The following is a 27,506-nucleotide window of genomic DNA, read 5'->3' on the forward strand; positions in this document are numbered from 1 at the left end:
TTTTTTTTTTTTATAAACAATATTTTGTTGTTGTCGAAAAAGGTCCGACATCTTTTCTGGTCTTCCTGTGTCCTACAAAATTCTAAGATAGCCGACTTATGCATTTTTTTATGACTGGAGGTTTCACTTGCAGTTCTTTCTCGATTAGACAAAAGCCACTGTGTAATTTTACTGCGCCGGACAGTAATCGAAAATTAGGGTAAGTTTTCGTTTCCATTGGTTAGCGCGATCTTTGTCTTTTTATTGTCTTAAATTTTATTAATCCAATCACCTGTCTGCAAGAGTGACAGGAATCAATCATTTTTACGGGTAGATATTGCATAGCCATAAAGATCACTTCTCTATGTTTCAAAGAGCACTTCAAAGCCCATTTGAAGGAATTGTATTTATAAAGTTATCGCATATTTTGTGGTCACTACTTCCATCAGGATACAAAGTACTTATTCATGTACTTCATGTGATGATAAGGAAAAAGCACATATTAATAAGTAAGGTGCAAAACCGAAAACCCTTTCCCTGAAAGCAATCAACTTGCAAACCACAGTGAACTGTACTTCTAAAATTACTTTTTTTTTACTGTCTCCCTAAAATATTTGGAAAATTAAGACCTATAACATGAACTAAAATAAAGGATGTTCTCAGAGAGGACACTTCAAAATGGGGATTGAATCTACAGCTTAGCTTTTTAAATCGCTCTTATTTGTCTTATCTTAATTGAAAATCACCTGAAGGCGAAATCTGATAGTTAACAAGGTCACGAGAACAACACATAGATTGTTGTCTGTTAGTATAAGGAAAAGTCGCATTCCTTATCAAATAATTAATTGCACCTTATCTTTCAAAAGTGCACTTCTGTGCAAAGTCTCTGCGATCCTTAGCACAGAAAATGTTTATATTGTATACTCTACATAAACAACACAGAAGGTGTGAGGAGTGACGCGTACAAGTTTTTTGGAGACCACATTACATCCATTACAATGTAGATGTAATTTAAAATTTACAAACATTTTCATGTATCAACTCGAAGAAAACTGGGAAAAAACAACCCCATATTACAAGTGTAAATGTAATGTAAAATATACAAGCATGTTCATGTATCAACTAGCAGAAAACTGGGGAAAAAAAAAACCGGAAAAAAACGACGCGTTAATGCAAACGGGTAAGGTCAAGTGAAAGTAAAATGTAATAAACTAAATATATAGGAAAGAGTGAACCTCTAGGGAACGCGCAATTCTAAATTTGGGAGGCTTTTGTTTGAGTGCATCGATTTAATATAAGGCTTCATTTTTTAACACATTTTGGTATGTAATAGAAGAAATGCAAAGCAATAACCAAATAAAAAAGACCACACTTCTCTAGATTTTTACAGCGGTATAATTATAATAAATTACTCACTTCTGAATGATAGTTGTTAACGCTAAGTGTGATTGAACGTCAAAAACCGCTATATCAGAATAGAGTGTAAAACACTGACCAAAAAGTTGTATAAATAATTTAGACTGAAATTCACTCCTTCGCTTTCCTTTGTATAAAAACATCGACAGAGATCCAAGCTCCCGGGGCATGACGGGAGAACAGGTGAGTTCACCCAAGTTTATCTCAAAACAGTTCAAGTAAAATGCAAGACATTCTACGTCTTAAGTACCGTTATTTCGGAAAGCTCACTGTGAATGCAGTCTGCAAGATGCGTCTGATAACAGTATAAATTTCAATGCTGTTATTATTCGATCTCTGATGATAATATACGGAGGATTTGGTCACGTGACTTGCGCCATCAATCGATATTTTGGACTTGAATGCTTCTCTCGCGGGCTTGAAAGATGGCGTCGACGCATTCGCGGGGATTTCACGACACCTACGAACTGAAGGAAGAACTAGGAAAGTACGGACCGCCTCTAGTATTAATGTGGAGTAACTATGGCTATGATTTAGAGGGATGTTTGGTTGTTGTATGCTTTCGGTATATATTTGTTTTGTTTTCAATTCCAGAGGCGCATTCAGTATAGTGCGTCGATGTATCCACAAAGAATCTCGTATAGAATATGCTGCTAAAATTATCAATACTAGGAAATTATCGAGCAGAGGTGAGTATGTGAATTGCTGTTGGATTCTTAATATATTCGTTAGTCATGGGTTCAAACCAGAATGTCTCAATTTGTCGGAGATCGTTCGAATTCTACCGCGCCAGCTTGTACCTCGAATCGCTTCATTCGTGAGAACTTTTTGCGTAGAATACATCGCCGCTGTTTCGGCTTTGGTGCTTCCTATTTAACCAAAAAAATTCTCACATATCTTTTGACCTATTTTCGATCAATCTGTAAATTTATATCGAAATCAAAAGTCTCTAGCGTTCCCTAGAACTCCACAAAGCATTATAGAAAAACACAAACAAACCGAATCTCGCTTGGCTTTGTATGAAATCAAGTTGGTTTTACGATGCACTGTGGAGACTCTTTACCAAATTTCTTTTAATATTTGAACCATATTTAAACTTATAATTTAGTCTTTTCTAGGATTTCTGCCAGCGGAAACTCAGCAAGTGTACAAAATGCCCTTCGCCCGAAATTGAAATCTCTCAACTACTTAATTATTTTTTTGTATATTTTTGTTTAGATCTTCAAAAACTCGACCGAGAAGCAAGAATTTGCCGGCTTTTAAAACACCCCAACATTGGTAAGTTGTGAATTTACTTATTTGAGTTATTTATTTCTAAATATGGGATCTGTTTTTCGGTTTAAGCTGACTAAATTATTTCTAATAATTTATGTTAACAATATTATATACTACCGGCTTTCTACAATCGCGTATTCTTTAAGTTTTTTTATTATGCGATGAAACGTTCGAAAAAGTTCCGAACACTTGTTGTTCTATTTTGTCACCAGTTTTTAAGCCATTTTAAGTCATTATTTCACAACATAATGAAACCTTTCACTTACAAAATCGACGTCTGGCAAAATGAAACACCCACTACTCCAAAGTATCAACAAACTACATATATTTTGGTCTTGTGATTTTGCTCTGTTGGATGAGAGACTAATAAAAATCATCTCAGTTTATTACCGATGTTTTATAGCAAGGTGTATATTATTTTCTTCTCTTTTAGTAGTTAAATTCACCTGCTATCATTTTGCGCATGAAATGGTCTACGGCTGTTCTCGTTGTTTTATTTTTAGGCAGAACATTTATCAGGAAGAAGAAGGAAATGGCATATCTTCAGATCAAAAAGCCATCGTAGAATTGAAAAGCAAAGAACCCGTGTATCGAGTTTTATTGTTGCCCAGTTTCGCTAATACAAAACTCCTCCGTAATTTTATCAGTAAATGGTTTTATTCTAATGAACAATCTAAATCAGGAAAATGCAGGCTGTTATTTAAATGAAAAAGAATCCATAGCCCTTGAAAATGAGTGCACAATTTGCATAATACCAGATGCGGGTTTTTCGCTTACCTTTTTTTCTTTTTTTTTCTTTAGAATAAAAAAAACCCCAAAAAGGTAAAACAAAAGTATTAAAACTTGATCCGTCAATTTCGATTGCGCTTGAAGCTGCATAATGTGTTTTTTATTTTTCGTGCAACATTTTGCATAAAAGTCTGTTTTCTCTGATAGCTTTTAGCCTTAGTTATAGTGTTTGCAGCATTTAAGCTTTTAAACGTTTTGGTTTTCCTATGGCAAACTGTGGCAAGCTTTGGTACATAATTATCTTGTATTTCACTCAATCCTGCTGTGAGCTTCCAACGTTATTCTGTATGTCATGTTTCTAGCTGTACTTACGTCACAACAACCCAAATTGTAATGATTTTATCATCCACAAGAGTATATATTGAAGCATTTTAAATCGTTCCCTTTAATAGAGCGAGATCGGAATCCGCCCTTAATTGTAATTCTATAGACATGTGCTTCAAATAATATTGTGTTAGCGATTTTATGTAAATAATTATGTACATCATTATCATAACCTACTTTTTCCTTTTGCTTACAAATTCAGCAGAGTACTAAATTATTCACTTATTGGAAGCTTTTCTGCTTGATCATATTGGTAGATAATTGTATTCTGAGTATTTCATGGACAAAGGGTTATATTGCCTCAGTATCTTGGAGATATTATCTTAGGAGATATATTTTTTTAATCCTGACATTAATCTGATTGTATTTAACCACTATGTCATGGGTTTGCAAGATTTCATCTGATGTTTCTCATTAATTGGCCTGTGAATGACAGCTGGTTACCAAATGCTAGTGTTAGCCCCAGCCAAACACAACCAGTGCATGTTCACTCTTCATGTAATTTGTAAATAACAACATTTATAAACACTTTATGCCTTATTACAATCTAACATGCCATCTGCCGTCATGGCAACCAGAAGCATGAACATCATTTTAAGCTGGTGTTAGCCGTTAGGCATCAAGGTTCAAATCTCTAATTGTGTCTAGAGGGGAATTACGAAACACGCTTTGATTGCTAGCTTTTACAGATGGTATGTTTTTAGAATAAGTTATTTATGGTCTGATAATATCCCTGCATATCACATAATTATTTTCATTTTGCCATATAGTTTTGTCTAATGTTATGATGAATACTTAGTATAATTATTCAGAAATCATACAAATCAGCCTCATTTCCATATCACTCTTTCACAAGTCACGACCAATTAACTCAAATTCTACATTTAATCCTCACTAGAAATTTCTTTATGTTAATCATGATTTATTATTTTATTTTTTTGTTTTTAACAGTTAGACTCCATGCAAGTATCGCCGAGGAAGGCTACCACTATCTAGTCTTTGATTTGTGAGTTTTAATGATTATTATTATTGATGGGATAATATTAATTTGATGTTATTAATATGATTATATAGACATGATACCATTAATATGATAATACAGACAATAATATTGACATGATAATGTAGACATAATAACATTGACATGATATGGACTACAGAAAAAAAAAACATTTATGTATTCCTTACTTCAAAATTGTCATTTTGGGTATAAAAAATGGTTTGTTTATACTGTTAATGGACATTCCTCTTACTCTGGGATCCCCGAATAAAGTAGCCTTCTCGACTTGTATATTGTGATCTAGTACCATCAATTTAATTGTCACTTGTCTTCCCTTAAAATCTTATATATCATTTGATATTTATTACCTTAGAGTTACTGGAGGGGAATTGTTTGAGGATATAGTAGCCAGGGAATACTACAGTGAAGCTGATGCAAGGTACGTTAGATGATTAGGTATGAAGACATGATTTTTTAAACATTTGCCAGGAAGTTAAGGATCCCTTGTTGGCCACACCTTAGTTTTCCATGCCAGAGCACTGATCTGTTGTGTGAGCCTTTCATGTCCTTATGTGACAAAGTAATAATAAATTGGTCAATGAAACTGGATTAAAATTAGTTTGTTGTATTTATTCAACAGTCACTGCATTCAACAGATCATTGAAAGTGTCCAACACTGCCATACAAATAATGTAGTCCATAGGGACCTCAAGGTGAGTACATCATAGTGACCTCAAGGTGGATACATCATAGGGACCTCAAGGTGGGTACATCATAGGGACCTAAAGGTGGGTACATCATAGGGACCTCAAGGTGTGTACATCATAGGGACCTCAAGGTGTGTACATCATAGGGACCTCAAGGTGGGTACATCATAGGGACCTAAAGGTGGGTACATCATAGGGACCTCAAGGTGTGTACATCATAGGGACCTCAAGGTGTGTACATCATAGGGACCTCAAGGTGGGTACATCATAGGGACCTCAAGGTGGGTACATCATAGGGACCTCAAGATGGGTACATCATTGGGACCTCAAGGTGGGTACATCATAGGGACCTCAAGGTGGGTACATCATAGGGACCTCAAGGTGGGTATATCATAGGGACCTCAAGGTGGGTACATCATAGGGACCTCAAGGTGGGTACATCATAGGGACCTCAAGACGGGTACATCATTGGGACCTCAAGGTGGGTACATCATAGGGACCTCAAGGTGGGTACATCATAGGGACCTCAAGGTGGGTACATCATAGGGACCTCAAGGTGGGTACATCATGGGGACCTCAAGGTGGGTACATCATAGGGACCTCAAGGTGGGTACATCATAGGGACCTCAAGGTAGAGGGATTTGTCCATCTTTGCCATACTAATATGTATACTTATAATAATGGGTCCAAAGTGATTAAAATTGGTTAAGTTTGTTCCTGAAATGCATATAGTGATTGATTGCCTTCTCTTTTAGCCAGAGAACTTATTATTAGCAAGTAAAGAGAAGAATGCTGCTGTCAAATTAGCGGACTTTGGTTTAGCAATTGAAGTGGAGATTGAGAAAACCGGATGGTATGGTAAGTAGTGTTGGGTTACCTGTGTACTTATACAGGTGTATTTTGGGAAGTGCATGGCAATTAGTGTTGGGTTCCCTGTGTACATTGCCTAGGGCATGTAAAATAGTATTGGGTTCCCTGTGTACTTATTCTAAAGCATTCTAAGTGTGCATGGCAAATAGTACTGGGTTCCCTGTGTACTTAACCTGAGGCGTTTTAATTCTTAAATTAAACGAAACTTACCTGGAAGTTGAAGTTTGATTGGGATTCTTCTAGTCACCATAACATTGAGGGATTAAGTGAGATAGCAACGATGCGCATGCGCAACTTCAGTCTTTAAATAAACAGATTGTAGGCATCTTCAATAACTTGAGGAAAAGCCAAACAATACTTGGAGGGACCCTCAAATACAGGGAGGGCACTTAATCCCTCAATGTTATGGTGACTAGAAGAATCCCAATCAAACTTCGACTTGTTTAATTTAAGAATTCTTCTACGTCACCACATTGAGGGACCAAGTGAGATTTTGCAGCCAAGATGACTGCAATCTGCGTAAATTTCCAACACTTGGACAATATTGTTGTGAAAACAATGCATGTATTTACCCTAAAAATAATAGCCAACGCTATAACCAAGTCACATGTGAAAATTGAACATGTTTCAATGAAAGTGGCGAAGACAAAAATTCCACTCTAGTACTGTAGTCTATTGCTCAAACAGTTATGAATCATTTGATACAGACAGTACTGCTTTAACATAGTCGTTGTCGCTGACAACTGGCGTGTTGTAATGTTTGCCAAATGTCCTCTCACTGGACCATCCGGCCTTTGCAAGGATATCTGTGACATGCACACCCCCTTTCCTGGCTGCAGATGTTGATGCTGCGCGGGTACTATGAGCACCAAATGCAACTGTGTCAATCCCAGCTTGTTCCATACATGACTTAATCCAGCTCCTTAGAGTATCCGCACTAACAGCGTGATGAGGTTTGGAGTGGGTTATGAAAAGCTTTGTTTCACTCCCCCTGAGAGGTTTAGTTCTTGCTAGGTATGCCTCCAGTGAGAGTGCCTTTTCAGTGAGAGTTCTTTCAAGGATAGCTCCTCATTTGCCCCCCATTGCCTTAGTAAGTTCAAAAACTGGTTGTACATCCCATACAAATGCGTATCTACTTTCTGTTGGCCTACATTCAAAGACTCCTTTCATAAATCTTGATAACAGGGGGTGATTACCAATTGTGATTCTGCTGCCATAGTCCAAGCATGATAGGGCACTGCATGCTGTATTTATAGCCCTATACTTCAGTCCTGAATTGTAAAGGCTTTTTCTACAGACACCTCAGTTCTATCAATCTGTCTCTCACTACAAAAGTGCTCCAACTTTTTAAGATATGTTGCATATTGCTTCTTTGTTCCCATTCTCCATGACTTAAGAATAATCGTCTTAGCTTCATCTGGAATGCTTTTTGTTTGGAGGCACTCCCAGAGACATAACAAGCCATCAGACGCAACTTTCGTTTAAGTGGATGCTGTTCCATGGAGTGAGGTAGAATCAGCAGGTCGTCCTTCGTTAGTAAAACCCGTGGGTGATCTATCAGCATGTTCAGAAGTATGGGAAAGAATGTCTGAGTTGGCCAAACTGGAACAAGTATCACTCCTTGTGCTTCCTCCTCTGCTATCTTCTGAAGGCATCTGCTGATCACACAAAATGGGGGAAAAGCATAAAATATTATGTTAGCCCAAGAGATTGAAAATGCATCAACAAATGTTGCCTCTGGGTCTGGTCTCTATGAGACATAGGTGGACAATTGTTTGTTCAATTCAGTATTGTTTGTTCAGTATGGTGCAATTGCCATTCTGTTTTATCATTAAACAACCTGGATTCCTCATCTGCTGCGACATTATCTTTTCCTGGGAGATGTGCAGCGCTCAGCCAGATTTTGTGCCCAATTGCCCAAAGCCATATTTCTCTAGCAATGATGTTACATTATCTAGATTTACTGCCACCCATATTATTAACATAGCATACTGCTGTAGTGTTATCACTTTCAATCCTGATGTGGGCATTGTAAACATCTTTGCATAAAGATTTTAAGGCAAAAAATATCGCTTGGGTTTCTAGGTCATTGATGGAGCAGCAGGTTTCTACAAATAACCAACGCCCCCCTGTTCTCTTGTTTCTCAGTTCAGCGCCCCATCCTTTTTGGCACTCAGCATCAAAATTCCCTTTGTTTAGTTTTAGATGGTCAATTTTCTCATTCTCAAGGCTTCCATAGAAGAGCATACCCATTTCTACACCAGGGGTGCTGGACACCATAAGCCCGATTATGTGAGCTAAATCAAGAATCAGGATATGTTGCGATTTTCTTAGCATTTTCTGGCACTCTGACTGTAAATTGAGGGCTTTTGCTTTCGTAATTTTTACTGTCATAGTAACTGAATTGATAGTAAAGCCCAGAAAATCAATCTCTTGTGTTGGTATAAACACAGATTTCTCGGGGTGTATAATAAAACCCAACCTTTGAAATAGGGATACAGTCTCTTTGACGTTATCCCAACACTCCAGTTGAGTAGCCCCCTGTAGGTACAGTAGGAGTCGTCTATGTATGCAACATTGGCAAAACCTTGTTGCCTGAGTTCCGAGTACACATGTTTGAGAAGCTTAGTAAATTTCCTAGGACACCATGCAAGTCCATTGGGGAAACAAGTATACTGGAAAAGAGTATTTTTCCATTTAAATCTCAGATATTTTTTTATGCTCAACAGCAATAGGAACTGAATGGTATGCATCTTTGAGATCAACAGATGACATAAAGCAGTTGGGCCTTATCAGTGTAATCACTGATTTAATACTCTCCATCTTAAAATTATGATATTCGACATTCTCATTTAATGTTTTTAAATTCAGTATAACTCTGTGGGTACCATCCTTTTTTGGTCTTATAAAGATAGGGGATATAAATTCCCCTGGGCAATGCATGCAGACTTCAATGATACCTAGGGCTTGCTGCAGATTTATCTGTAGGTTGGTCCGATACCCTGGCAGCAGTTTCCTAGCCGTTCTGGCCCACTGGTGAGGCACCAATGCGAGGTCTCTTGGAGGTTTTGGGCTGATTTTCATCAGCACTTTCATCTCCGCTTGATCCGCTCTCACTTATTTGAAAACGCGAAACCTCTTGTGGACCCGAGCCGTCTTCGTACCAGGTCTCCTCTATTGTGGTCTGGAGCTTTGAAAAACTATCTTGCATAGTTTCTTGGAGATTAATAATGGAGTTTGAGATCAAACTGCCAAATTTCATAAGTTCTCTCTGCTCATTTGTCTAGGCTGGTGGCGTGGTTTTGGCCGTTTTCTCATTCATGGCCGGTGCGCCTTAACTTCCCGCCACTTCTTTTGTGGCGCTTTGTGCGCCTCCACTCCACTCTCCTTCGCCAAAGGAGTACTTGCCTCGCTCATGTCACTGGGAATGAATCTCCTTTCCCTTGTTTTTTGTCTCCATTCGCAGACATGTCTTTCCGCGAGATTTCTCCACGGCCACGCCGTGAAGTTCAGTCACCGCTCGCCAAAGTTTGTGCGAGAAGAAAAAGGTTGTAGTTCTTTCCCAAAGTTTTTTGGCGGTTGATGCGTGACTGTTTATCACTATGTACACTTCTGCGAAGTGTCTAAACTATTTTTCACTTCTACGAAGTGCAAATATGATTAAGGACACGTCCCTGACAAACGTTTGACTGTCGTTGCACCGGAGGCAAACGTGCACTGAAGTTGCACATGCGCATTGTTGCTATCTCACTTGGTCCCTCAATGTGGTGACGTAGAAGAAGTAGTATTGGGCTCCCTGTGTTCTTCATGTAAAGTAGTGTTGGGTTCCCTGTGTGTTTATTCTAAAGCATTCTGATTGTGCATGGCAAATAGTGTCGGGTTCCCTGTGACTTAACCTGAGGCATTATAAGTAGTGTTGGGCTCCCTGTGTTCTTCATGTTAAGTAGTGTTTGGTTCCCTGTGTGTTTATCATAGGGCATGCTGGGGTAGTTTGTTCAAGCATAAACCTGCTACAGCTCTGTGCTGTGTGCTTTCAACTCTGTTATGCCATATTTGTTTTTATTTGTTCATAACCCCAGGCACCCCTTGTTTCAGGGTTCGCTGGTACTCCCGGATACCTTTCGCCTGAGGTTCTCAAGAAAGAACCTTATGGCAAACCCGTGGATCTATGGGCGTGTGGTGAGTATATGGCAAACCCGTAGATCTATGGACGTGTTTAGGGGGGAAGGGTGAATAGGGGTATGTAAATCCGCCGATCCACTACATTTTCGGGTCAAATCCGTGGATCCGCAGATGTTTTTAGATCTGCATGGTTTGACAGATAAACAATAGCATCGATTGAAATTCATTTCAAATCCGAAATTGGACCGTCATAGCAGTCAAAATCGGAAATCTGCGCCCAAATTGTCAACAGATCCGTGATCCGCCGTATTTCCAAAATCCGCCAACCCCTTGAAATCATCATCTAAATCCCGTAATCCGTGAGCATTTCGGGGTCGAACCCACCAATCCGCGAACCTATTCACCCAACCCCCCCACCCCGTTTAGTATACAGAAAACCCATGGATCTATGGGCGTGTGGTGAGTATATGGTAAACCTGTGGATCTATGGGCGTGTGTCGAGTATATGGCAAACCCATGGATCTATCTGCGTGTGAGGAGTATATGGAGAATCCATGGATCTATGGGCTTGTGTGGAGTATATGGCAAATCCGTGGATCTATGGGCGTGTGGTGAGTATATGACAAACCCATGGATCTATGGGCATGTGTCTAGTATATGGTAAACCCATGGATCTATGGGCGTGTGGTGAGTATATGGCAAATCCATGGATCTATGGGCGTGTGTCTAGTATATGGTAAACCCATGGATCTATAGGCGTGTGGTGAGTATATGTCAAATGCATGGATCTATGTCTATGGTAAGTTTTCTAAGGATGTCTAAGACACCTTTTGTATGTTTGAGTAGCAGATGCTTAAAGAAGTTTTGTGTTCCTTTACCAGTCCCGTACCCAGGGGGGTGCAGGGGTGCGAGCGCACCCCCCCTAAAACGTCCGAAAGTCCACTTTATGTTCTCAATAGACATGCTATTTGTAGACAAAACTATAAAGCATAAACTAGTATGTCACCAATCCATAAATCAGACTTTTCTGTAGCCAAATCCGACAAACGTCCCGTGCACATAGCGCAAAGGCACTAAAAACACTTTCGTTATTTCGGGGGTGGTCAGATTTTTGTCAGGAAACTCACTCCCTCTAACCCCCTACCCCCCCCCCCCCCCCCCCCCCCAGAAAAAATAGGTATATTTTTTCTGATGTTGCAGCCCCCCAGATAAGATCCTGGGTACGGGCCTGTTGCCCCATGTGTATTCTCTACATAATAATAGAGTGTGGGACCAGTGAGGGGGGGGGGGGGGGATCCCGTGCAGGCAAGAATAAACACTAGATGGCACACCCATATCGGTATACGTACAGTATCTCATGGCTCACAGGGCTTTGAGTGATTACTGTTAATGTTTCACTGTGAATGTTTCTCATTTAAGGTGTTATTCTCTATATCCTACTGGTCGGATATCCTCCATTCTGGGACGAAGATCAGCACAAGTTATATGCACAGATTAAAACTGGAAATTATGATGTAAGTTGAACAAATTAATTTTGGAATCTAATCACCCCCTTGCATCTGCAATGCTGAATTACAGTACGAGAATGCAGATATAATGTGATAGAGTCAGTTTTATTTTTCAGTTGCTCGATTTTTTTTCTTGATTTTGCTCGCTTTATGTGGGGTAGGGTGGGGGGGATTTGTACACCCACCTCCCTATTTACCTGACAGTCCCTCCCTTATTAACCCTCCGACTGTATAGGGACAGCTTTGTTGTCCTTATTAACTAGGTACTTCTGTATAAAGACAGCTTTATAGCTCCATATGGCGTCCTTTTTAGCAAGGGCTTCATTCTACATGTAAGTCCAAACCCTGTTGTTAACACGTAAGCTTATCTTTGCAGTACCCATCTCCTGAGTGGGACACGGTCACAGATGAAGCAAAGGTATTTGAAACTTGTACCCACGCACGGGGGATAGCGAGGGCATTTTAGCATATACGTTCAATGATGTCACAAGTTCGTTAACAGAGCCCATTGATTCCTATTATTTTCCCTTCTTGTCTTGACATTCATATATTACGTTGCTTGGGTTACAGATATCCAATTACTTATATAGTATAGATATTCCATGGCTTGGCATACAGATATCCCATTGCATCGCCTTCACAATCTGGCTAACAGAGCTCTTAGGTTCCTATTATTTTTACTTCATGGCGTTGCTTACAAAAGGGTCCGCTTACTGAAATTCTATTGCTTTGTCTTCATGACTTGACTTAGCGACATCCATTTCGTGGATTACAGATATTCCATTGCTTTGTCTTCATGACTTGGCTTAGCGACATCCATTTCGTGGATTACAGATATTCCATTGCTTTGTCTTCATGACTTGGCTTAGCGACATCCATTTCGTGGATTACAGATATTCCATTGCTTTGTCTTCATGACTTGGCTTAGCGACATTCCATTTCGTGGATTACAGATATTCCATTGCTTTGTCTTCATGACTTGGCTTAGCGACATCCATTTCGTGGCCTACAGATTTACAATTGCTTGGCCTTTATGACTTGGCTTACAGGTGTTCCCTTTGTTCTGCTTTCAGGATCTTATTAACATGATGCTCACTGTCGACCAAAGCAAGAGAATAGGTGCAGGCGAGGCCCTTAAACACCCATGGATTGTGGTGAGTACACCTTTTTTTATATAAGAACCTTTTTTTATAACAACGTCCAGCCTGAGATTTCACCTTTTTTTATGTAAAAACCTTCTTTTATAACAACGTCCAGCCTGAGATTTCACCTTTTTATAAGAATATGCTAAGAACATACCGAGGCTCGGATAATAGATTTTTTTTCTTTTTTAGTCCTGATGAGTTCTAAAATGCAGAATCAAATTGTGCCCATAGTAAGAACCCTATAATTGCTATTGATCATTAGTGTAATTGTCTTCCTAATAATTCATTGGGTATTTTATTCTTATATACACTAAAATCTAAAAGCATCGTTAAGAACATATTCAGCCTTAAAATGTCCCAAAAATAAGAACGGCTCAGCCTCAACTCAAAACTAGACGTTCTTATAAAAAAGGTGGTATATACGTGATATGTACCACGTGACCACCATATGATCACGTGACGTGTACCATCTGGTAACACCCCTACTCATTATTCCAGTAATTTGGATCCAGGCCCTATGTTACAATGCGATGCTACCGTGGCCACTATGAAGGTTTTGTAAGTAGGGATGCAAGAAGCAGGCTATCTGATTTCCATCCTTATTTTAAAACACTTTGTGCTGGTGGCCACGGTATCATACTATAAATGACCAGACCTCAGTGAAAGTTCATTTGTTTAACAGAATCGCGAACGAGTCGCCTCCAAAGTCCATCGCCAAGAGACGCTTGACGGACTGAAGAAGTTCAATGCGAGAAGAAAACTGAAGGTAAATGGCCCCTTGTTAATAAGAATGGTAAAGCATGGACCATTAGAAAACTGAAGATAAATGGCATCTTCTTAATAAGAATGGTAAGGGATGGACCATTAGAAAACTGAAGGTAAATGGCCCCTCGTTAATAAGAATGGTAAGGGATGGACCATTAGAAAAATGAAGGTAAATGGCCCCTTGTTAATAAGAATGATAAGGAATGGACCATTAGAAAACTGAAGGTAAATGGCCCCTTGTTAATAAGAATGGTAAGGGATGGACCATTAGAAAAATGAAGGAAAATGGCATACAGCACATTCAAATGGTGATTTGTACACGACTGTAGACCCACAAATAGTGTTAAACTTACACGTGAAAAGAGCTATAGTCCCACAAATGGTGTTGTGTGATTAATGACATAAACTTCAGGCCTGCAAATGGTAATGCGTGACACGTGACAACAATATCCTACCAGTGGTGTTGCGTGACAGATCGTTGCGCTGCTCGTCTATGCTAATAGTTGCTATAATTTTACACAGGGAGCCATTCTGACAACAATTCTGGCTACATCTAACTTCAATACAAATATCGCTGGAGGTATTGCATAGAATATCACTATGCTGGTTTCCAGTCCGCCTCGGCAAATCCCTCCCACCATCCCCACTTGTCAAATAGTATAGAATTGATACCGCCGAGAAGGACTGGTAACCACCTGTTGTGAACACTGCTGCTAGGCGACCGCTCCTCGCTCGATTCAAATTGGCAATTTGAACATGCAGTAGCAATACAGTTTATTCTCATGTGAGTTTCCGAGAGTTTCCATTGAGGTCCCGAAAATTTTCTGTTTTCTTGTCCAAGAGTTCTCGACGATGTCCAAAAATAATTTTCCGCGGGTCTTATGAGAATTTATTCAATGTCACGGGAATATCACGTGGGTTTTCCGAGAAATCCTCCTGTGTTTTATATAATATTCCGCGGATTTTACAATAATTTCCGAGAGTTTTCTCTGTTTCAAGAATATTCTGCCGGTTTTTCAATAATTGCATGTCCCCAGAATATTTTGCTTTTTTTTCCCGAGAAATTTGATGTCTCGTGAATTTTCCGTGGGTGCTCGCGCGCGAGAGCGTAGCGTTCTGCAGCAGTGTTGACAGCATTCCTAGTTCTCTGAGAGTGATGCAGGATCGTTATTGTTTATTGCAGGGCGCCATCTTAACAACTATTGTGGCTCGTAGGTTCTCTGCTAACTCAGGTATAAACCGGTTAAACTTGTTATAAACGGGATAAGCTTGTTTTAAACAAGTATAAAATAAATTGAAAATGGGTTGCTGACTTGTTGCCGCGATGCATTGTATTTAGTGAAGATGCATTATCCTAAACCTCCTATTTAAACGTGCTTAAAGTGAGTATGTTGTTGATAAGCCAATCGTTAAGCTGTGTTTTTTTATTTTTTTATTCTTTGTTTCTTAAAATTAGATAACTTGAAAATTGTTGATAAATAAGTGGACGAAACATAACAAGCCTAAATAACACGAAAACAGACATAAAACAATAAACAACAACGATCATTAAACGTGAACTAAACGGAGCATGAAACTTCAAATAAACTAAAACAGCAAAATGGCGCTTGTTTTGTTTCTCGCTTGTGTTTGTGGCGCTTGTCTTGTTTCTCGCTTGTGTTTGCGCCCAAATCAGACACGAGTTTCCTTTTCTTGTTACTAACAGCCGTGCACTGTGCTTTTTCATCACTTCGTGTCGCTAATAATCGCCTAAACAAGACACGAATTTCCTATTATTTAATACTTGTCATGTCACGAATTCTCTATTACGTAATACTTGTCATGTCATAAGTTCTAATCGCTAGTAATTGCTCATGTTCTTTCATTTTCTTACATCATCGATTAGCATTACTTGTCGCCATAAAGTTGGTATTTAACTCATACAACTACTGCAATCTTCAATGTTCTGTGGAGTCTGTTCAAAAGTTTCCAACTGCTTTAACCGCTTTCTGGCTTCTGTCTTTTAAAACCGAAATAACAACTCTTTTTTATTTGTCAGCGCCATCAATACTGGCCAATGAAAACGCTTCAGCGATTATGAATGACGGAAGCAAAATTATTGAAAATATTTCCCACTTCCTTTATATTTTCTACTAAATTCTTTTCTGTGCTTCCGACAAGCCTTTTTCCATCTGCTGAACTTCTTCCTTACCGTGTTAAACCGAGGCAGACCGAGCAAGCGAAAGAGTTGTTTTTCCTCGGCCCCAGACTCCCATTTTGTTGGATTTGTTGGACATCAGAAAAAACTCCGACGAAGGGCTAACGCTCGAAACGTCAGCGCAGCCACTCTGTTTCACAGAGGCGTTTAACATACCTTGTGTTGATTTATACCTTGTAAAACATAGAACACATTGCGCATGCGTGACCGTGATAACCCATCAGCCCTAAAACTATCTTGTAACACGGAATGCGTATACCGGACAATACGACATAAGCAGATTTCTTACGTTCAAATTGAATATTTCGTAGACATCTTTTGGACAATTCTACTTTCATCAACTAGTTACCTAGACTCTGATTTCCTGGAAATGATTCCATCGACATTTCTTGAGACTATGATAGCCTAAAGCACGTTTTCCAGACATCCAGTATCCTGAATACGTGGATTTTTTTTTTACTTTCTGATACGACAATGCTAGATTATGTTTACCAAACATTCGGGAACGTAAATACCTGGACTTTGTCGATTTCGTAGGAATGATTTCATTGACATTTTGAGACAATGACATCCTCAAACATGTTAAGCAGACATTCCGTATTATGAATAGCTGGAATTCGTTGACTTCCTGGAAATGATTTTGATTTTAGTATCATCTGCCCTAAGAAATACTACCGAGCGCTCAAAGCAGAAGTCGGGAAGACTGGGTCGAGGACCAGAACGTTAGTAGTGTACAAACACAGAAGCATTTGTACTTCTGTTATACTTCTTTCTTTCCATCAGCACAGGTGCACAGTTCGCCCAAGATATCCAAGGTCGCCTGATGTATGGAGTTCTGCGATGTTCTCTGGTATCCAAAAACTTGTTTAAACCTCCTTGCTCTTGAAGACCGTCACCGTAACCGTGCGAATAAACGCCCCCCCTTCCCCCCCAAATAAGCGTCTGTCCCCTATAAGACCGGGTTAAATTTCACAGTGATTGAAACGAATAAAATTCGCTCCTGAAATGAAAATCTGATTTCCATAGGTTTCGCAAAGCGAATCAGCTTTTGTTGTGGTCGGGTGCATTTGTAGACTGGCGCCATCTTGTTTTCTTTTAAGTTATACACGTGATTGAAGTAATGAATGTTTGCCTTGATTTTGTCAGTCGAGAATTAGAATAGCCCAGCACCTATCACATACCAAACACAAAAATGGCAGCGGCAGCAAAATCTTTAAGAGCAACGAAGCATTTGCCCGATATATATAAATCACAGAACATCACAGAGTTCCAACTGATGTGAAGGTGGCCTTGGATTTCTTGAACAGCCTGGGTCCTTTTTTACGAATCTCATAGACACTCCTATTGCACTGGAGTTTCCGGTATAATAATAATAATAAATGTATAATATAAAAAAAAACAAGTTTCTCGATTTTAAGGGTCAGTACGCAGCTCTTACAAGCTGCAATTTGATTGGGCAAATGAACAATATCCGCACCTCGACACAAAGAACGAGAAGAATAGAGACAAAAGAACTCCTTTGTAGAACAAAGATAATAGGAGACAAAGCAGCTGCGTACTTACTCGATTTTAACACTTCTAGTGCGACGTGCGCTTAAGCGGCCATTACTGCGGTTTTCAATGTTTTGCGAACTATCGTCAAAAAAACCTGCTAAACCGCGTTCTGGCTTCAAACTAAAGGAATTGCATTTGGTGCTTTTTTATTGTCAAGCGTTTTGATTAAAAGCTTTTTAGCGCCATTTCATCCGCCTCATGGATTTTGAATGACGGAAGCCAGAATGCCATTTAGAAATCGTCGGCGATAGCTCGCAGAACATTAAAAACTACAGTGAGGCAATGTCAAACAAAATCAGCCAATCAGCATGCGAGAATGCCATTTTTGATTGACATTAGCTAGTGCTCTGGCTAGTGAAGTGGATGTCAATCAAATAGTACTTGTATCCAACGGCTTCCTTAACAAAACTTGCCACGGTAGCGCGCGTCGCAATGTATTTATATGCACCTTTAGTTTGCACACGCTATCCATTAAATTCCGATCGAGACACGGTTTAACCCTAAACTGTCCGACTGATCCTTTATAAAATATATAACACTCAAAAATAATTTAACCATTGACTTTTTCCATCTTTGCGATCTCAATTCCATCATGCATGCGCACTGCTCCTGTATCACTGTTTGCACTATTTGTTGAGCATATTTGTTGTACTTTTCCCTTCCCCTGTTTTCCCCCTTTCTCCCATCCTGTTCCCCCCCCCCCCCTTCACCTCCCCCACCTGTCCTTGTACAAGTTTGTGTGTTTTAAGATGTTGTGTACCTTGCTTTTGCAGTGAGACCGTTGGTCAAGAAAAAGGTTGGTGACCCTCTTTTAACCTCAAATACCGCGCAACCTCCATATACCGGACGGCCCCTGGATCGTATAATATGACTGTTATACCACGGACCCTCCATATACCGGACGGCCACTGGATCAAATAATATGTCCAATAACGGACGGCACCTGGATCGAATAATATGACTGTTATACCACGGACCCTCCATATACCGGACGGCCCCTGGATCGAATAATATGTCCGATAACGGACGGCACCTGGATTGAATAATATGACTGTTATACCACGGGACCTCGATATACCGGACATCCTCTTGATCGAATAATATGTCCGTTATACCGCGGAACCTCTATATACCGGACATCCTCTTGATCGAATAACACGTCTGTTATACCGCGGAACCTCAATATACCGGACATCCTCTTGGTTAAATAATATTTCCGGTATACCGCGGAACCTCTATAAACCGGACATCCTCTTGACCAAATGTTAATTCCGTTATTCCGTTATTATTTAGTGTCCGCTTGAAGGAGCATTTCAAAGTAGAAGTTTGAAAACTCGTTTCATGTCTTCTCACAGAGGGTTAAAATTCTATGTTTTTTATATTTTGATTTATGGGTCCATTTGTAGAACTCAGATGAAGAGTTGATGGCCCACTCCGAGGACGAAGAAGGGCAAGACGTTACAGCGAAAGGTGAGCTTTGAATAACTCCCCTTGTTAAAGGAACACTCGCATACTTAGGGGCAGGGTGTGCGTAATTGGAGTAGGCCATTGTAAAAGTCACCCCTCCCCCCCCAACAGATTTCAGGAATTACTTGTCACCATTCGGGAGTTAGTCTATACTGTAAACAATCGGGGGTTATTCCTCGGTACGATTCTCTGTACCACTCGGGTGTTACTAGAGACAATTCGGAATGGAATCGGTGCCTTTCGGTAATCTCTTTGCTTGGAACTAACCTGTATCGTCTTTCTAAGTTCGAGAACAAGAAATTATCAGGCTGACGCAAAAGCTGATAACCAGCATTACCACCGGAGACTACGACACTTATAGGTATGGCACCGTTAGGCAGTATTTATAACTGTGATCAACATCATCAGCATAATTATCACCATCATCGTCTTCATCACCATCATCATCATCACCATTATCACCACCATCATCACCATCATCATCACCATCATCATCACCATTATCACCATCATTATCACCATCATTATCACCATCATCATCACCATCATTATCACCATCATTATCACCACCACCATCACCATTATCACCATCATTATCACCATCATCATCACCATCATCATCACCATTATCACCATCATTATCACCATCATCACCATCATTATCACCATCATCACCATCATTATCACCATCATCATCATCATAATCAGAAAATCATCATCAACGACTGCCTCTATCTTGCAGCAAACTGGTAGATCCCCATGTCACGTGTTTTGAGCCGTTTTCCAATGGAAATCTCGTGGAGGGTTTGGAGTTCCACAAATTCTACTTCGATAATAGTAAGTATCGCGACCGTGTCATCAACGTGTCGTGACTGTGTCGTGATTATGTCGTGACTGTGTCGTGATTATGTCGTGACTGTGTCGTGATTATGTCGTGACTGTGTCGTGACCGTGTCGTGATTATGTCGTGACTGTGTCGTGATCATGTCGTGACTGTGTCTTGACCTTGTCGTGGTTATACCGTGAACGTGTCGTGATTACATCGTGATCATGTCGTGACCGTATCGTGAACGTGTCTTGACTGCACATGTTGCACACGTTGTCTTATTCAAATATCGTTTTCAGCTCTCAGCAAGAGGTCGGTGCCCATCAACACCACGATCCTCTCGCCTCACGTGCATGTACTTGGTGAAGACGCCGCCTGTATTTGCTACATGCGCCTAACACAGTCAGTGAACAGGTACTATTTCTTTACATGAAGTACTACACCGATACGATCGAAACCTTTCTATAAGGACACCGTATGGACCTATACAGCTGCCCTTATATGGTAGAACCTCGTTAATAAGGACACCGTATGAATATATAAGCCTGCCTTTATACGGTAGAACCTCGATAATAAGGGCAACGTTAAAACCTACAAATATGTCCTTATAAATAATCGAAGTGTTGTCCTTGTTAAGCGGGTTATATTTTAGAAAACATATTTTTTTATTTGATCCATGAACTGCCCTTTATAACGGGGTGCCCTTTCATAGTGAGTAGCGTAGCGCCCATTCTCTTATTTATTTGTTAACCATTTTTCCCATTTATCTATCAACCCTTTATTTGTAGCTTACGAAACTATCATTGGTGCAAAAAAGACCCCTCACCTGTATCTCACGTGTATCTCACGTGTGTCTCACGTTCATCCCATGTACATCTCACGTGCATGTCACGTGTAACTCACGTTCATCCCATGTACATCTCACGTGCATGTCACGTGTAACTCACGTTTATCCCATGTATATCTCACGTGCATATCGAATCAAAAAGCCCAAACTGTCGCGATCTCGTACCAGAACAATGAATAAAATACACTAAAATCTGGAAATCGACTCTGCCAAATTTTCGTCTTTAATAAGACTTCTTCAGGGCAGACTGAAGAAGGTGAATCGTTACAAGCTTATTTACATCAGAATAGTGGCGCGAGACGCAAAAACATTACAACTGACAAAAACGCGCACTTTCTAGAATAGCGCGCGCTATGGATAAAAAGAATTTACACATCTCTACGTGGGTTCCTACTACAAAAAAAGTCATCACTATTAAGACCCCGCGGGTAGATAGACTTCAGCCGATAAGCCCACTGGCCTTCCCTTTCCCTAAGCTGAGCCTCAGAGTTACACTTATCTATAAGTTGTACCATAACATTATTAAGACCTAAATGATGATCGCAATGAAAATGTTGATAGATAAGGTCATCCTTAACTCTTTCACTAACCGGTAAACTAGGGTGCTTATTTAACCTACTTTTATGATTATTAAAACGCTTCCTAAAACTATTGATAGTAGACCCTACGTATTGCTTGCTACACATAGAGCAAGTAATTAGATAAACAACAAAATCTGAGTTACAGTCCAAGTCAAAATTAATGACATATTTCTTATTAGTAACTGTACTGCGAAACTCCCGCCCTGTCTTAAGAAAGTTACACACCCTACACCTTTTACCGCCACACTTACCACAACCTCTAACCTGAGTACTATCCTCTTTAAGAGAGGAGTGCACCAACATATCCTTTAAACTCCTAGGTTTCCTATAAGCCACCATAGGTACCCTACCAATAGCACCCCTACATCTACTAGAAGATTCTAGAACTTGCTGTAAATTACGAAGAATACCAGAAGGTACACGATCATTCTCACCTTTACGCCTGTCTTTCAATGTGTCGTCCCTAGGAATACGTCTAACCCGGTCAACTTCCCTCCCCACAAACCTGCTGTCATAACCCCTATCAACTAAATAACCTTGTAACTCTAATACCCTCTTTTCGAAAGAAGAGTCTTCCGAACATATCCTACGAATACGTAGTGCCTGCCCAAAAGGAATGCCTTTCTTACAAGCAGACGGATGACAGGACGTATGAAAAAGATATTGATGCTTATCAGTAGGCTTACTATACAGATCTGTAGATATTAACCCATCCCTAAGAGTAAGTGAAACATCCAAAAAATTTACCTGACTAGTGGACCACTCAAACATAAATTTTATAGTTCTATGTATAGAGTTCATGTGAGCCATAAACTCTCTCAGAGCGTCCTCACTATCAGTCCAGATCATGAAAATGTCATCGATATACCTACGCCATAAATAAGGCTTAACTGGAGAAGAGTCTATGATTTCCTTTTCACCTTTAGCCATAAAAAGATAAGCATATGATGGTGCCATTCTAGTACCTATAGCCGTACCTAATACCTGTAAATAATGCTTCTTATTAAATACTAAGTTATTATTCTCCAGGACAATGCGAGCTAAGTCCACAAGGTCCTCAGTAGGAATATAATTACCTGTTAGCTTACCACGTTTGTCCAAAGCGGCTTTAAGAGCCTCCAACCCCTCATCATGGGGTATGTGGGGGTAAAGCCCAACCACATCTGCTGTGACTAAGATAGCCCCCTGAGGTAAAGTTCCCATATCTCTCACTATATTAAGAAAATGTTTAGTATCCTTAATATGGGATGGTATAGATGGCACCAAATACTTAATATGATAATCTACAAACTCAGATATCTTTTCAGTGCAAGTATTACACCCCGATATGACTGGTCTACCTGGGTTACCCTTCTTATGTATTTTAGGAAGGAGATAAAATCTACCTGCCCTAGGCTTACCATTGATGATAAGATAATCTAGAGTCTTATCATCTATAAATCCATCAGCAGACAACTTACGTACCCTTCTATTTACTAGCTCCCTAATATACTGCGTGAGATCCTTGGTTTCCTTATATACCTCCTTGTCACTGAGCTGTCTTAGTGCCTCTTGAATATACTTATCCTTATCCATGACTACTACCCACCCCAGACCCCTTATCCGCCTCTTTTATAACTATATCCTTAGCATACCTTAAATCCTTAAGAGCCCGGCGTTCATCCTGTGTCAAATTACTATAAATCTTACCTTGTTTGGTTGAAGATAAGATCTCTTCCTCCAAGGCTTTAGCGTACGCCTCTATAGCAATTTCGCGACCTTTTTCCGAACACCAAGATGATTTTTTTATAAAAGCTGGGGTTTCCGAAAAATCTGCATCTACGGCATCCGGATCATAAAAAAATTCCCTTAACCTTATACGCCTAACGAAATCATTAATATCCTTACGTAAAGCAAAAACATCCAACTCATTAGGAGTAGGACAAAATTTAAGACCCTTAGAAAGAAGAGCAACCTCCCCACGGCTAAGTTCCCGGCTAGATAAATTAACAACTACGTTAAGACCCATAGTAGACTCCCCCACCGTACTAGTAACCGTATTAGTATTAATAGTTTCTGGAATAGACCCAGATAATGTTCCAACTACTACTACTACGTATTCGTAGGATATGTTCGGAAGACTCTTCTTTCGAAAAGAGGGTATTAGAGTTACAAGGTTATTTAGTTGATAGGGGTTATGACAGCAGGTTTGTGGGGAGGGAAGTTGACCGGGTTAGACGTATTCCTAGGGACGACACATTGAAAGACAGGCGTAAAGGTGAGAATGATCGTGTACCTTTTGTAGTCACTTTTCATCCAGCTTTACCTAATTTACCTGGTATTCTTCGTAATTTACAGCCAGTTCTAGAATCTTCTAGTAGATGTAGGGGTGCTATTGGTAGGGTACCTATGGTGGCTTATAGGAAACCTAGGAGTTTAAAGGATATGTTGGTGCACTCCTCTCTTAAAGAGGATAGTACTCAGGTTAGAGGTTGTGGTAAGTGTGGCAGTAAAAGGTGTAGGGCGTGTAACTTTCTTAAGACAGGGCGGGAGTTTCGCAGTACAGTTACTAATAAGAAATATGTCATTAATTTTGACTTGGACTGTAACTCAGATTTTGTTGTTTATCTAATTACTTGCTCTATGTGTAGCAAGCAATACGTAGGGTCTACTATCAATAGTTTTAGGAAGCGTTTTAATAATCATAAAAGTAGGTTAAATAAGCACCCTAGTTTACCGGTTAGTGAAAGAGTTAAGGATGACCTTATCTATCAACAATTTCATTGCGACAATCATTTAGGTCTTAATAATGTTATGGTACAACTTATAGATAAGTGTAACTCTGAGGCTCAGCTTAGGGAAAGGGAAGGCCAGTGGGCTTATCGGCTGAAGTCTATCTACCCGCGGGGTCTTAATAGTGATGACTTTTTTTGTAGTAGGAACCCACGTAGAGATGTGTAAATTCTTTTTATCCATAGCGCGCGCTATTCTAGAAAATGCGCGTTTTTGTCAGTTGTAATGTTTTTGCGTCTCGCTTCACTATTCTGATGTAAATAAGCTTGTAACGATTCACCTTCTTCAGTCTGCCCTGAAGAAGTCTTATTAAAGACGAAAATTTCACGTGCATATCAATAGAATAAAAAAAGCCCAAACTGTCGCGATCTCGTACCAGAACAATGAATACAATACACCAAAAACTGGAAATCGACTCAAACTCAGACTCACGTGCATATCACGTGTAACTCACTTCATTCCCGCAAACCCTTCCAAAAGCCCTTCTGTTAACTCGAATGCCTATTCGTTCCAGCTCTGGTGAAGCAAAGACTTTGCAGCAGGAAGAAACAAGAGTTTGGCAGAAAAAAGGCGGGAATTGGATAAATGTTCACTTCCATATTTCAGGGAAAATGAGCTAAGCTTCCAAATTCCATCCTAGGAATTCGCCTCCTTGAAAATTTAGGTCTCCCGCTATATCAATTCTAGAAATATGCCAATATAAGCTCACATATGATGCGACTGAGAAACGGCTACCTCTTAACATGATATTTATCTTGAAAAATGCGGAGACACTATTCACCAAATATGGTATGATTTACCAATTATGGCACGAATGTCCAAATACGGCATAAATGACCAAATATGGTACGACATAAAAGCTATACATTCAGATCCATAGTGAGCCATGGAGCGGTAAATATAATTTGTGAATATTGTTTGTAAAAAGTGCCTTTTGCGAAATTACTGTATGTATAGATAGGATAAATTGTAGTTATTTGAATTTTTATTTCTATGATAACCATATTAGTATTTTAACGTAGAGTATTTTTCATTGTTTATTCAAAAAGGGGCATATCGTCCCCATCAATTGCATAAAAACATGATATTCATTGATATATTTTGTATGTGGATATCCGTTTAATCTCGACTTTTAGGATTACCATAGAAACGCCTTGGCTAATAACGGTCGACATATTGTTCCACGAACGAAAGGAGATGTGGGTAATATTTTAAACACGAGCTAGAATTAAGAAACTGAAACGAATAATTTGAAGACTTGAAAATCTCGTGTGTAATTGGTTGGAATAATTACATTTTTACCATTCACTGGTAGTGTTGCACATGGTTAATACGTTTACAAATGTGCGTAGTCATAGAAAGCTGTTACGAAATGTTATTGAATGAAAAAGTCAGCTGTTTGTCGAGCGAAGCAGGAGGAGCACGTATTCCTACGTTTCTGGTCATTTTAGTTAAATTAAGAGAATTAAAAGGATGTCCAATCAAGAAATTAAGAAATCTTTAACAATTTTATTTAATTGTTGTCATTATATTTACATGTATATTGTAATCTCAGAATTTGAACTTGTAGCATTTTATTAGTATTTCTCTATCAACCAACCTTGTGCCAAAAAGAGGTCTTGGAAATTATTTCTTATAATTTTCCACTCGAACCGAGCTTAGAACACTTTGTAGATGCGTTGGTGGCTACACAAGAGCGGGGCCTGGTGAGGAGTAACTGCTCGCACAAGTCCAAACCGCTAACCATGCAGTAAGATCCCAGTAGTTCATTCTAAGAAAAACACGGTTGCCAAGTACAAATCCCCGTTTCTTCGGCAAAATACCGTAGCTATTCTACGTTGTTTTTTCTCTCGTTTCATCTCAAGAAAAAATATCAGTGCTATTAGATAACAATTATATAGAGAAATAAAAATGTGAGAATATTACATGAGTGACAAGAAGCTTGTGCTATATAGCCTGCAGCAGCCCCTTTAGTGTCAATAACTTCTACCACAAGGGACTGGATTCTACCCCCAAGGAAAGGGGTTTTAGCCAAAAGGAACGGGATTCTACCCTCTAGGAAAGGGGTTTTAGCCAAAAGGAACTGGATTCTACCCTCTAGGAAAGGGGTTTTAGCCAAAAGGAACAGGATTCAACCCTCTAGGAAAGGGGTTTTAGCATTTGACCTCCTTTACTGCTCAGGAACAACCAGACGACAAATGCAAAGTAAATTACGCCGAATGTACGCAATGTTCATATTTACATCTGTTTTCAATTCCCATTTGCAAATGCAAAGGAAGAAAACATTGTCGTTTTGGGGGTCTGGTACGTGGAACCGTCATAGAAAGTTTATAAAACCCCTTGAAAATAAACACTCCCTCCCTCCCAGTCCTCCTCGTCCTCCCTCCCTCCCATTCCTCCCTCCCAGTCCTCCTCGTCCTCCCTACCATACACATCATATTTTTGGGTAAATTTTGTTATCGTCAAAACGTCATGCCAATAGGTATCTATCTACGCAAAAAGACACGCGTGACTCAAGGTGCATGCACAGGATTCGGTGAGGGGAGGGGTGGGTGTGACCTTTATGGTAAAAGAATACTATTTACTAACCCATAGTTCCACTACTAAGGGAGTGTTCATTACCCTGAGGGGGGGGGGGGGGGGTGGAGATATTGAAATTGGGTGGGGGGCGGCCTAAAAGGGGATCTCTCCGTTAAAAAAAAATGGACTTTGTAAAAGTGGCCTTAAATTTGTCTTATATCAAGAAAATTCAGCCAAAAATTGTCGTTTTTGCCAAACGCGGTCATTTCCATATAAAGAAACTAATATATTCCTTATTTGGAAAAACATGATTCTTGTTATTTTTAAGGTTACCGTACCGCAGGTACTTCGTAAACATTATGACTTGTTATAAGAAGAGAAAAACAGTGACTGTGACAATCTTTAGTCAATGGAGAAAGTATCTGAAAAGAAACTAAGAGTCCTCGGCACCAGTCCCTCAAAACGACAACGTTTTCTTCATATGATGAGTTCCATGAAGTCTTCATGTGTCCTCTGGGCATTTAATGAACACCCCCTAAATGGATTCACACCTCTGATTTTTCGTTTGCCTCTGACGTCAGGTTTTTCCTTGGGGTCCGCTTTCCAATAATAAAAAGAAAACAATTATTCAAGCAATGTCAATCAATAGGTGCATTATATGATTTTTCTCCCGTGACAAAAGAAGCACGTTTTCTCTCTTTTGAGTAAAGGCATTAAGATTATAAGATTATACCGCAGGAACAAACAGGATTGTTAAAGGCTATTAACTCGTTGAAGGCATGGAGGGTATGGAATAAGTAATATCCTTGTCATGGCGTTCGCGGATATTGACCACCGCTGTC

General features: G+C 39.7%; 1 protein-coding gene across 3 annotated transcripts; it reads left to right on the forward strand.

Annotated features, from left to right (window-relative positions):
- Positions 1–1,751: 1,751 nt before the first annotated feature.
- Positions 1,752–26,069, forward strand: LOC5501339 (calcium/calmodulin-dependent protein kinase type II delta chain). 3 transcript variants are annotated; one of them, XM_032369679.2, is made up of 20 exons: positions 1,752–1,882; positions 1,990–2,084; positions 2,614–2,673; positions 4,735–4,789; positions 5,157–5,222; positions 5,424–5,496; positions 6,246–6,348; positions 10,456–10,539; positions 11,902–11,996; positions 12,367–12,408; positions 13,064–13,144; positions 13,818–13,901; positions 15,084–15,132; positions 16,748–16,819; positions 18,425–18,447; positions 19,058–19,121; positions 19,404–19,479; positions 19,861–19,955; positions 20,244–20,358; positions 24,659–26,069. In XM_032369679.2, the coding sequence occupies exons 1-20, from the start codon at positions 1,821–1,823 to the stop codon at positions 24,762–24,764; spliced, it is 1,500 nt and encodes a 499-aa protein (XP_032225570.1). In that variant the 5' UTR covers positions 1,752–1,820; the 3' UTR covers positions 24,765–26,069. The 3 variants fall into 3 exon arrangements, with proteins under 3 accessions (XP_032225570.1, XP_032225571.1, XP_032225572.1); XM_032369680.2 differs by lacking the exons at positions 15,084–15,132; positions 16,748–16,819 and adding an exon at positions 14,423–14,480 and having other exon boundaries at positions 1,797–1,882; XM_032369681.2 differs by lacking the exon at positions 16,748–16,819 and having other exon boundaries at positions 1,797–1,882.
- Positions 26,070–27,506: the final 1,437 nt, after the last annotated feature.

The sequence above is a fragment of the Nematostella vectensis genome, chromosome 15 (genome assembly GCF_932526225.1).
Source record: "Nematostella vectensis chromosome 15, jaNemVect1.1, whole genome shotgun sequence".
NCBI lineage: Eukaryota > Metazoa > Cnidaria > Anthozoa > Actiniaria > Edwardsiidae > Nematostella > Nematostella vectensis.

Coding starts and splice junctions, on each gene's coding strand:
- LOC5501339 (XM_032369679.2), top strand. CDS start 1,821: ATGGCGTCGACGCATTCGCGGGGATTTCACGACACCTACGAACTGAAG. Junction 1,883..1,989: donor CTGAAGGAAGAACTAGGAAA/GTACGGACCGCC, acceptor TTTCAATTCCAG/AGGCGCATTCAGTATAGTGC. Junction 10,540..11,901: donor CGTGGATCTATGGGCGTGTG/GTGAGTATATGG, acceptor TTCTCATTTAAG/GTGTTATTCTCTATATCCTA.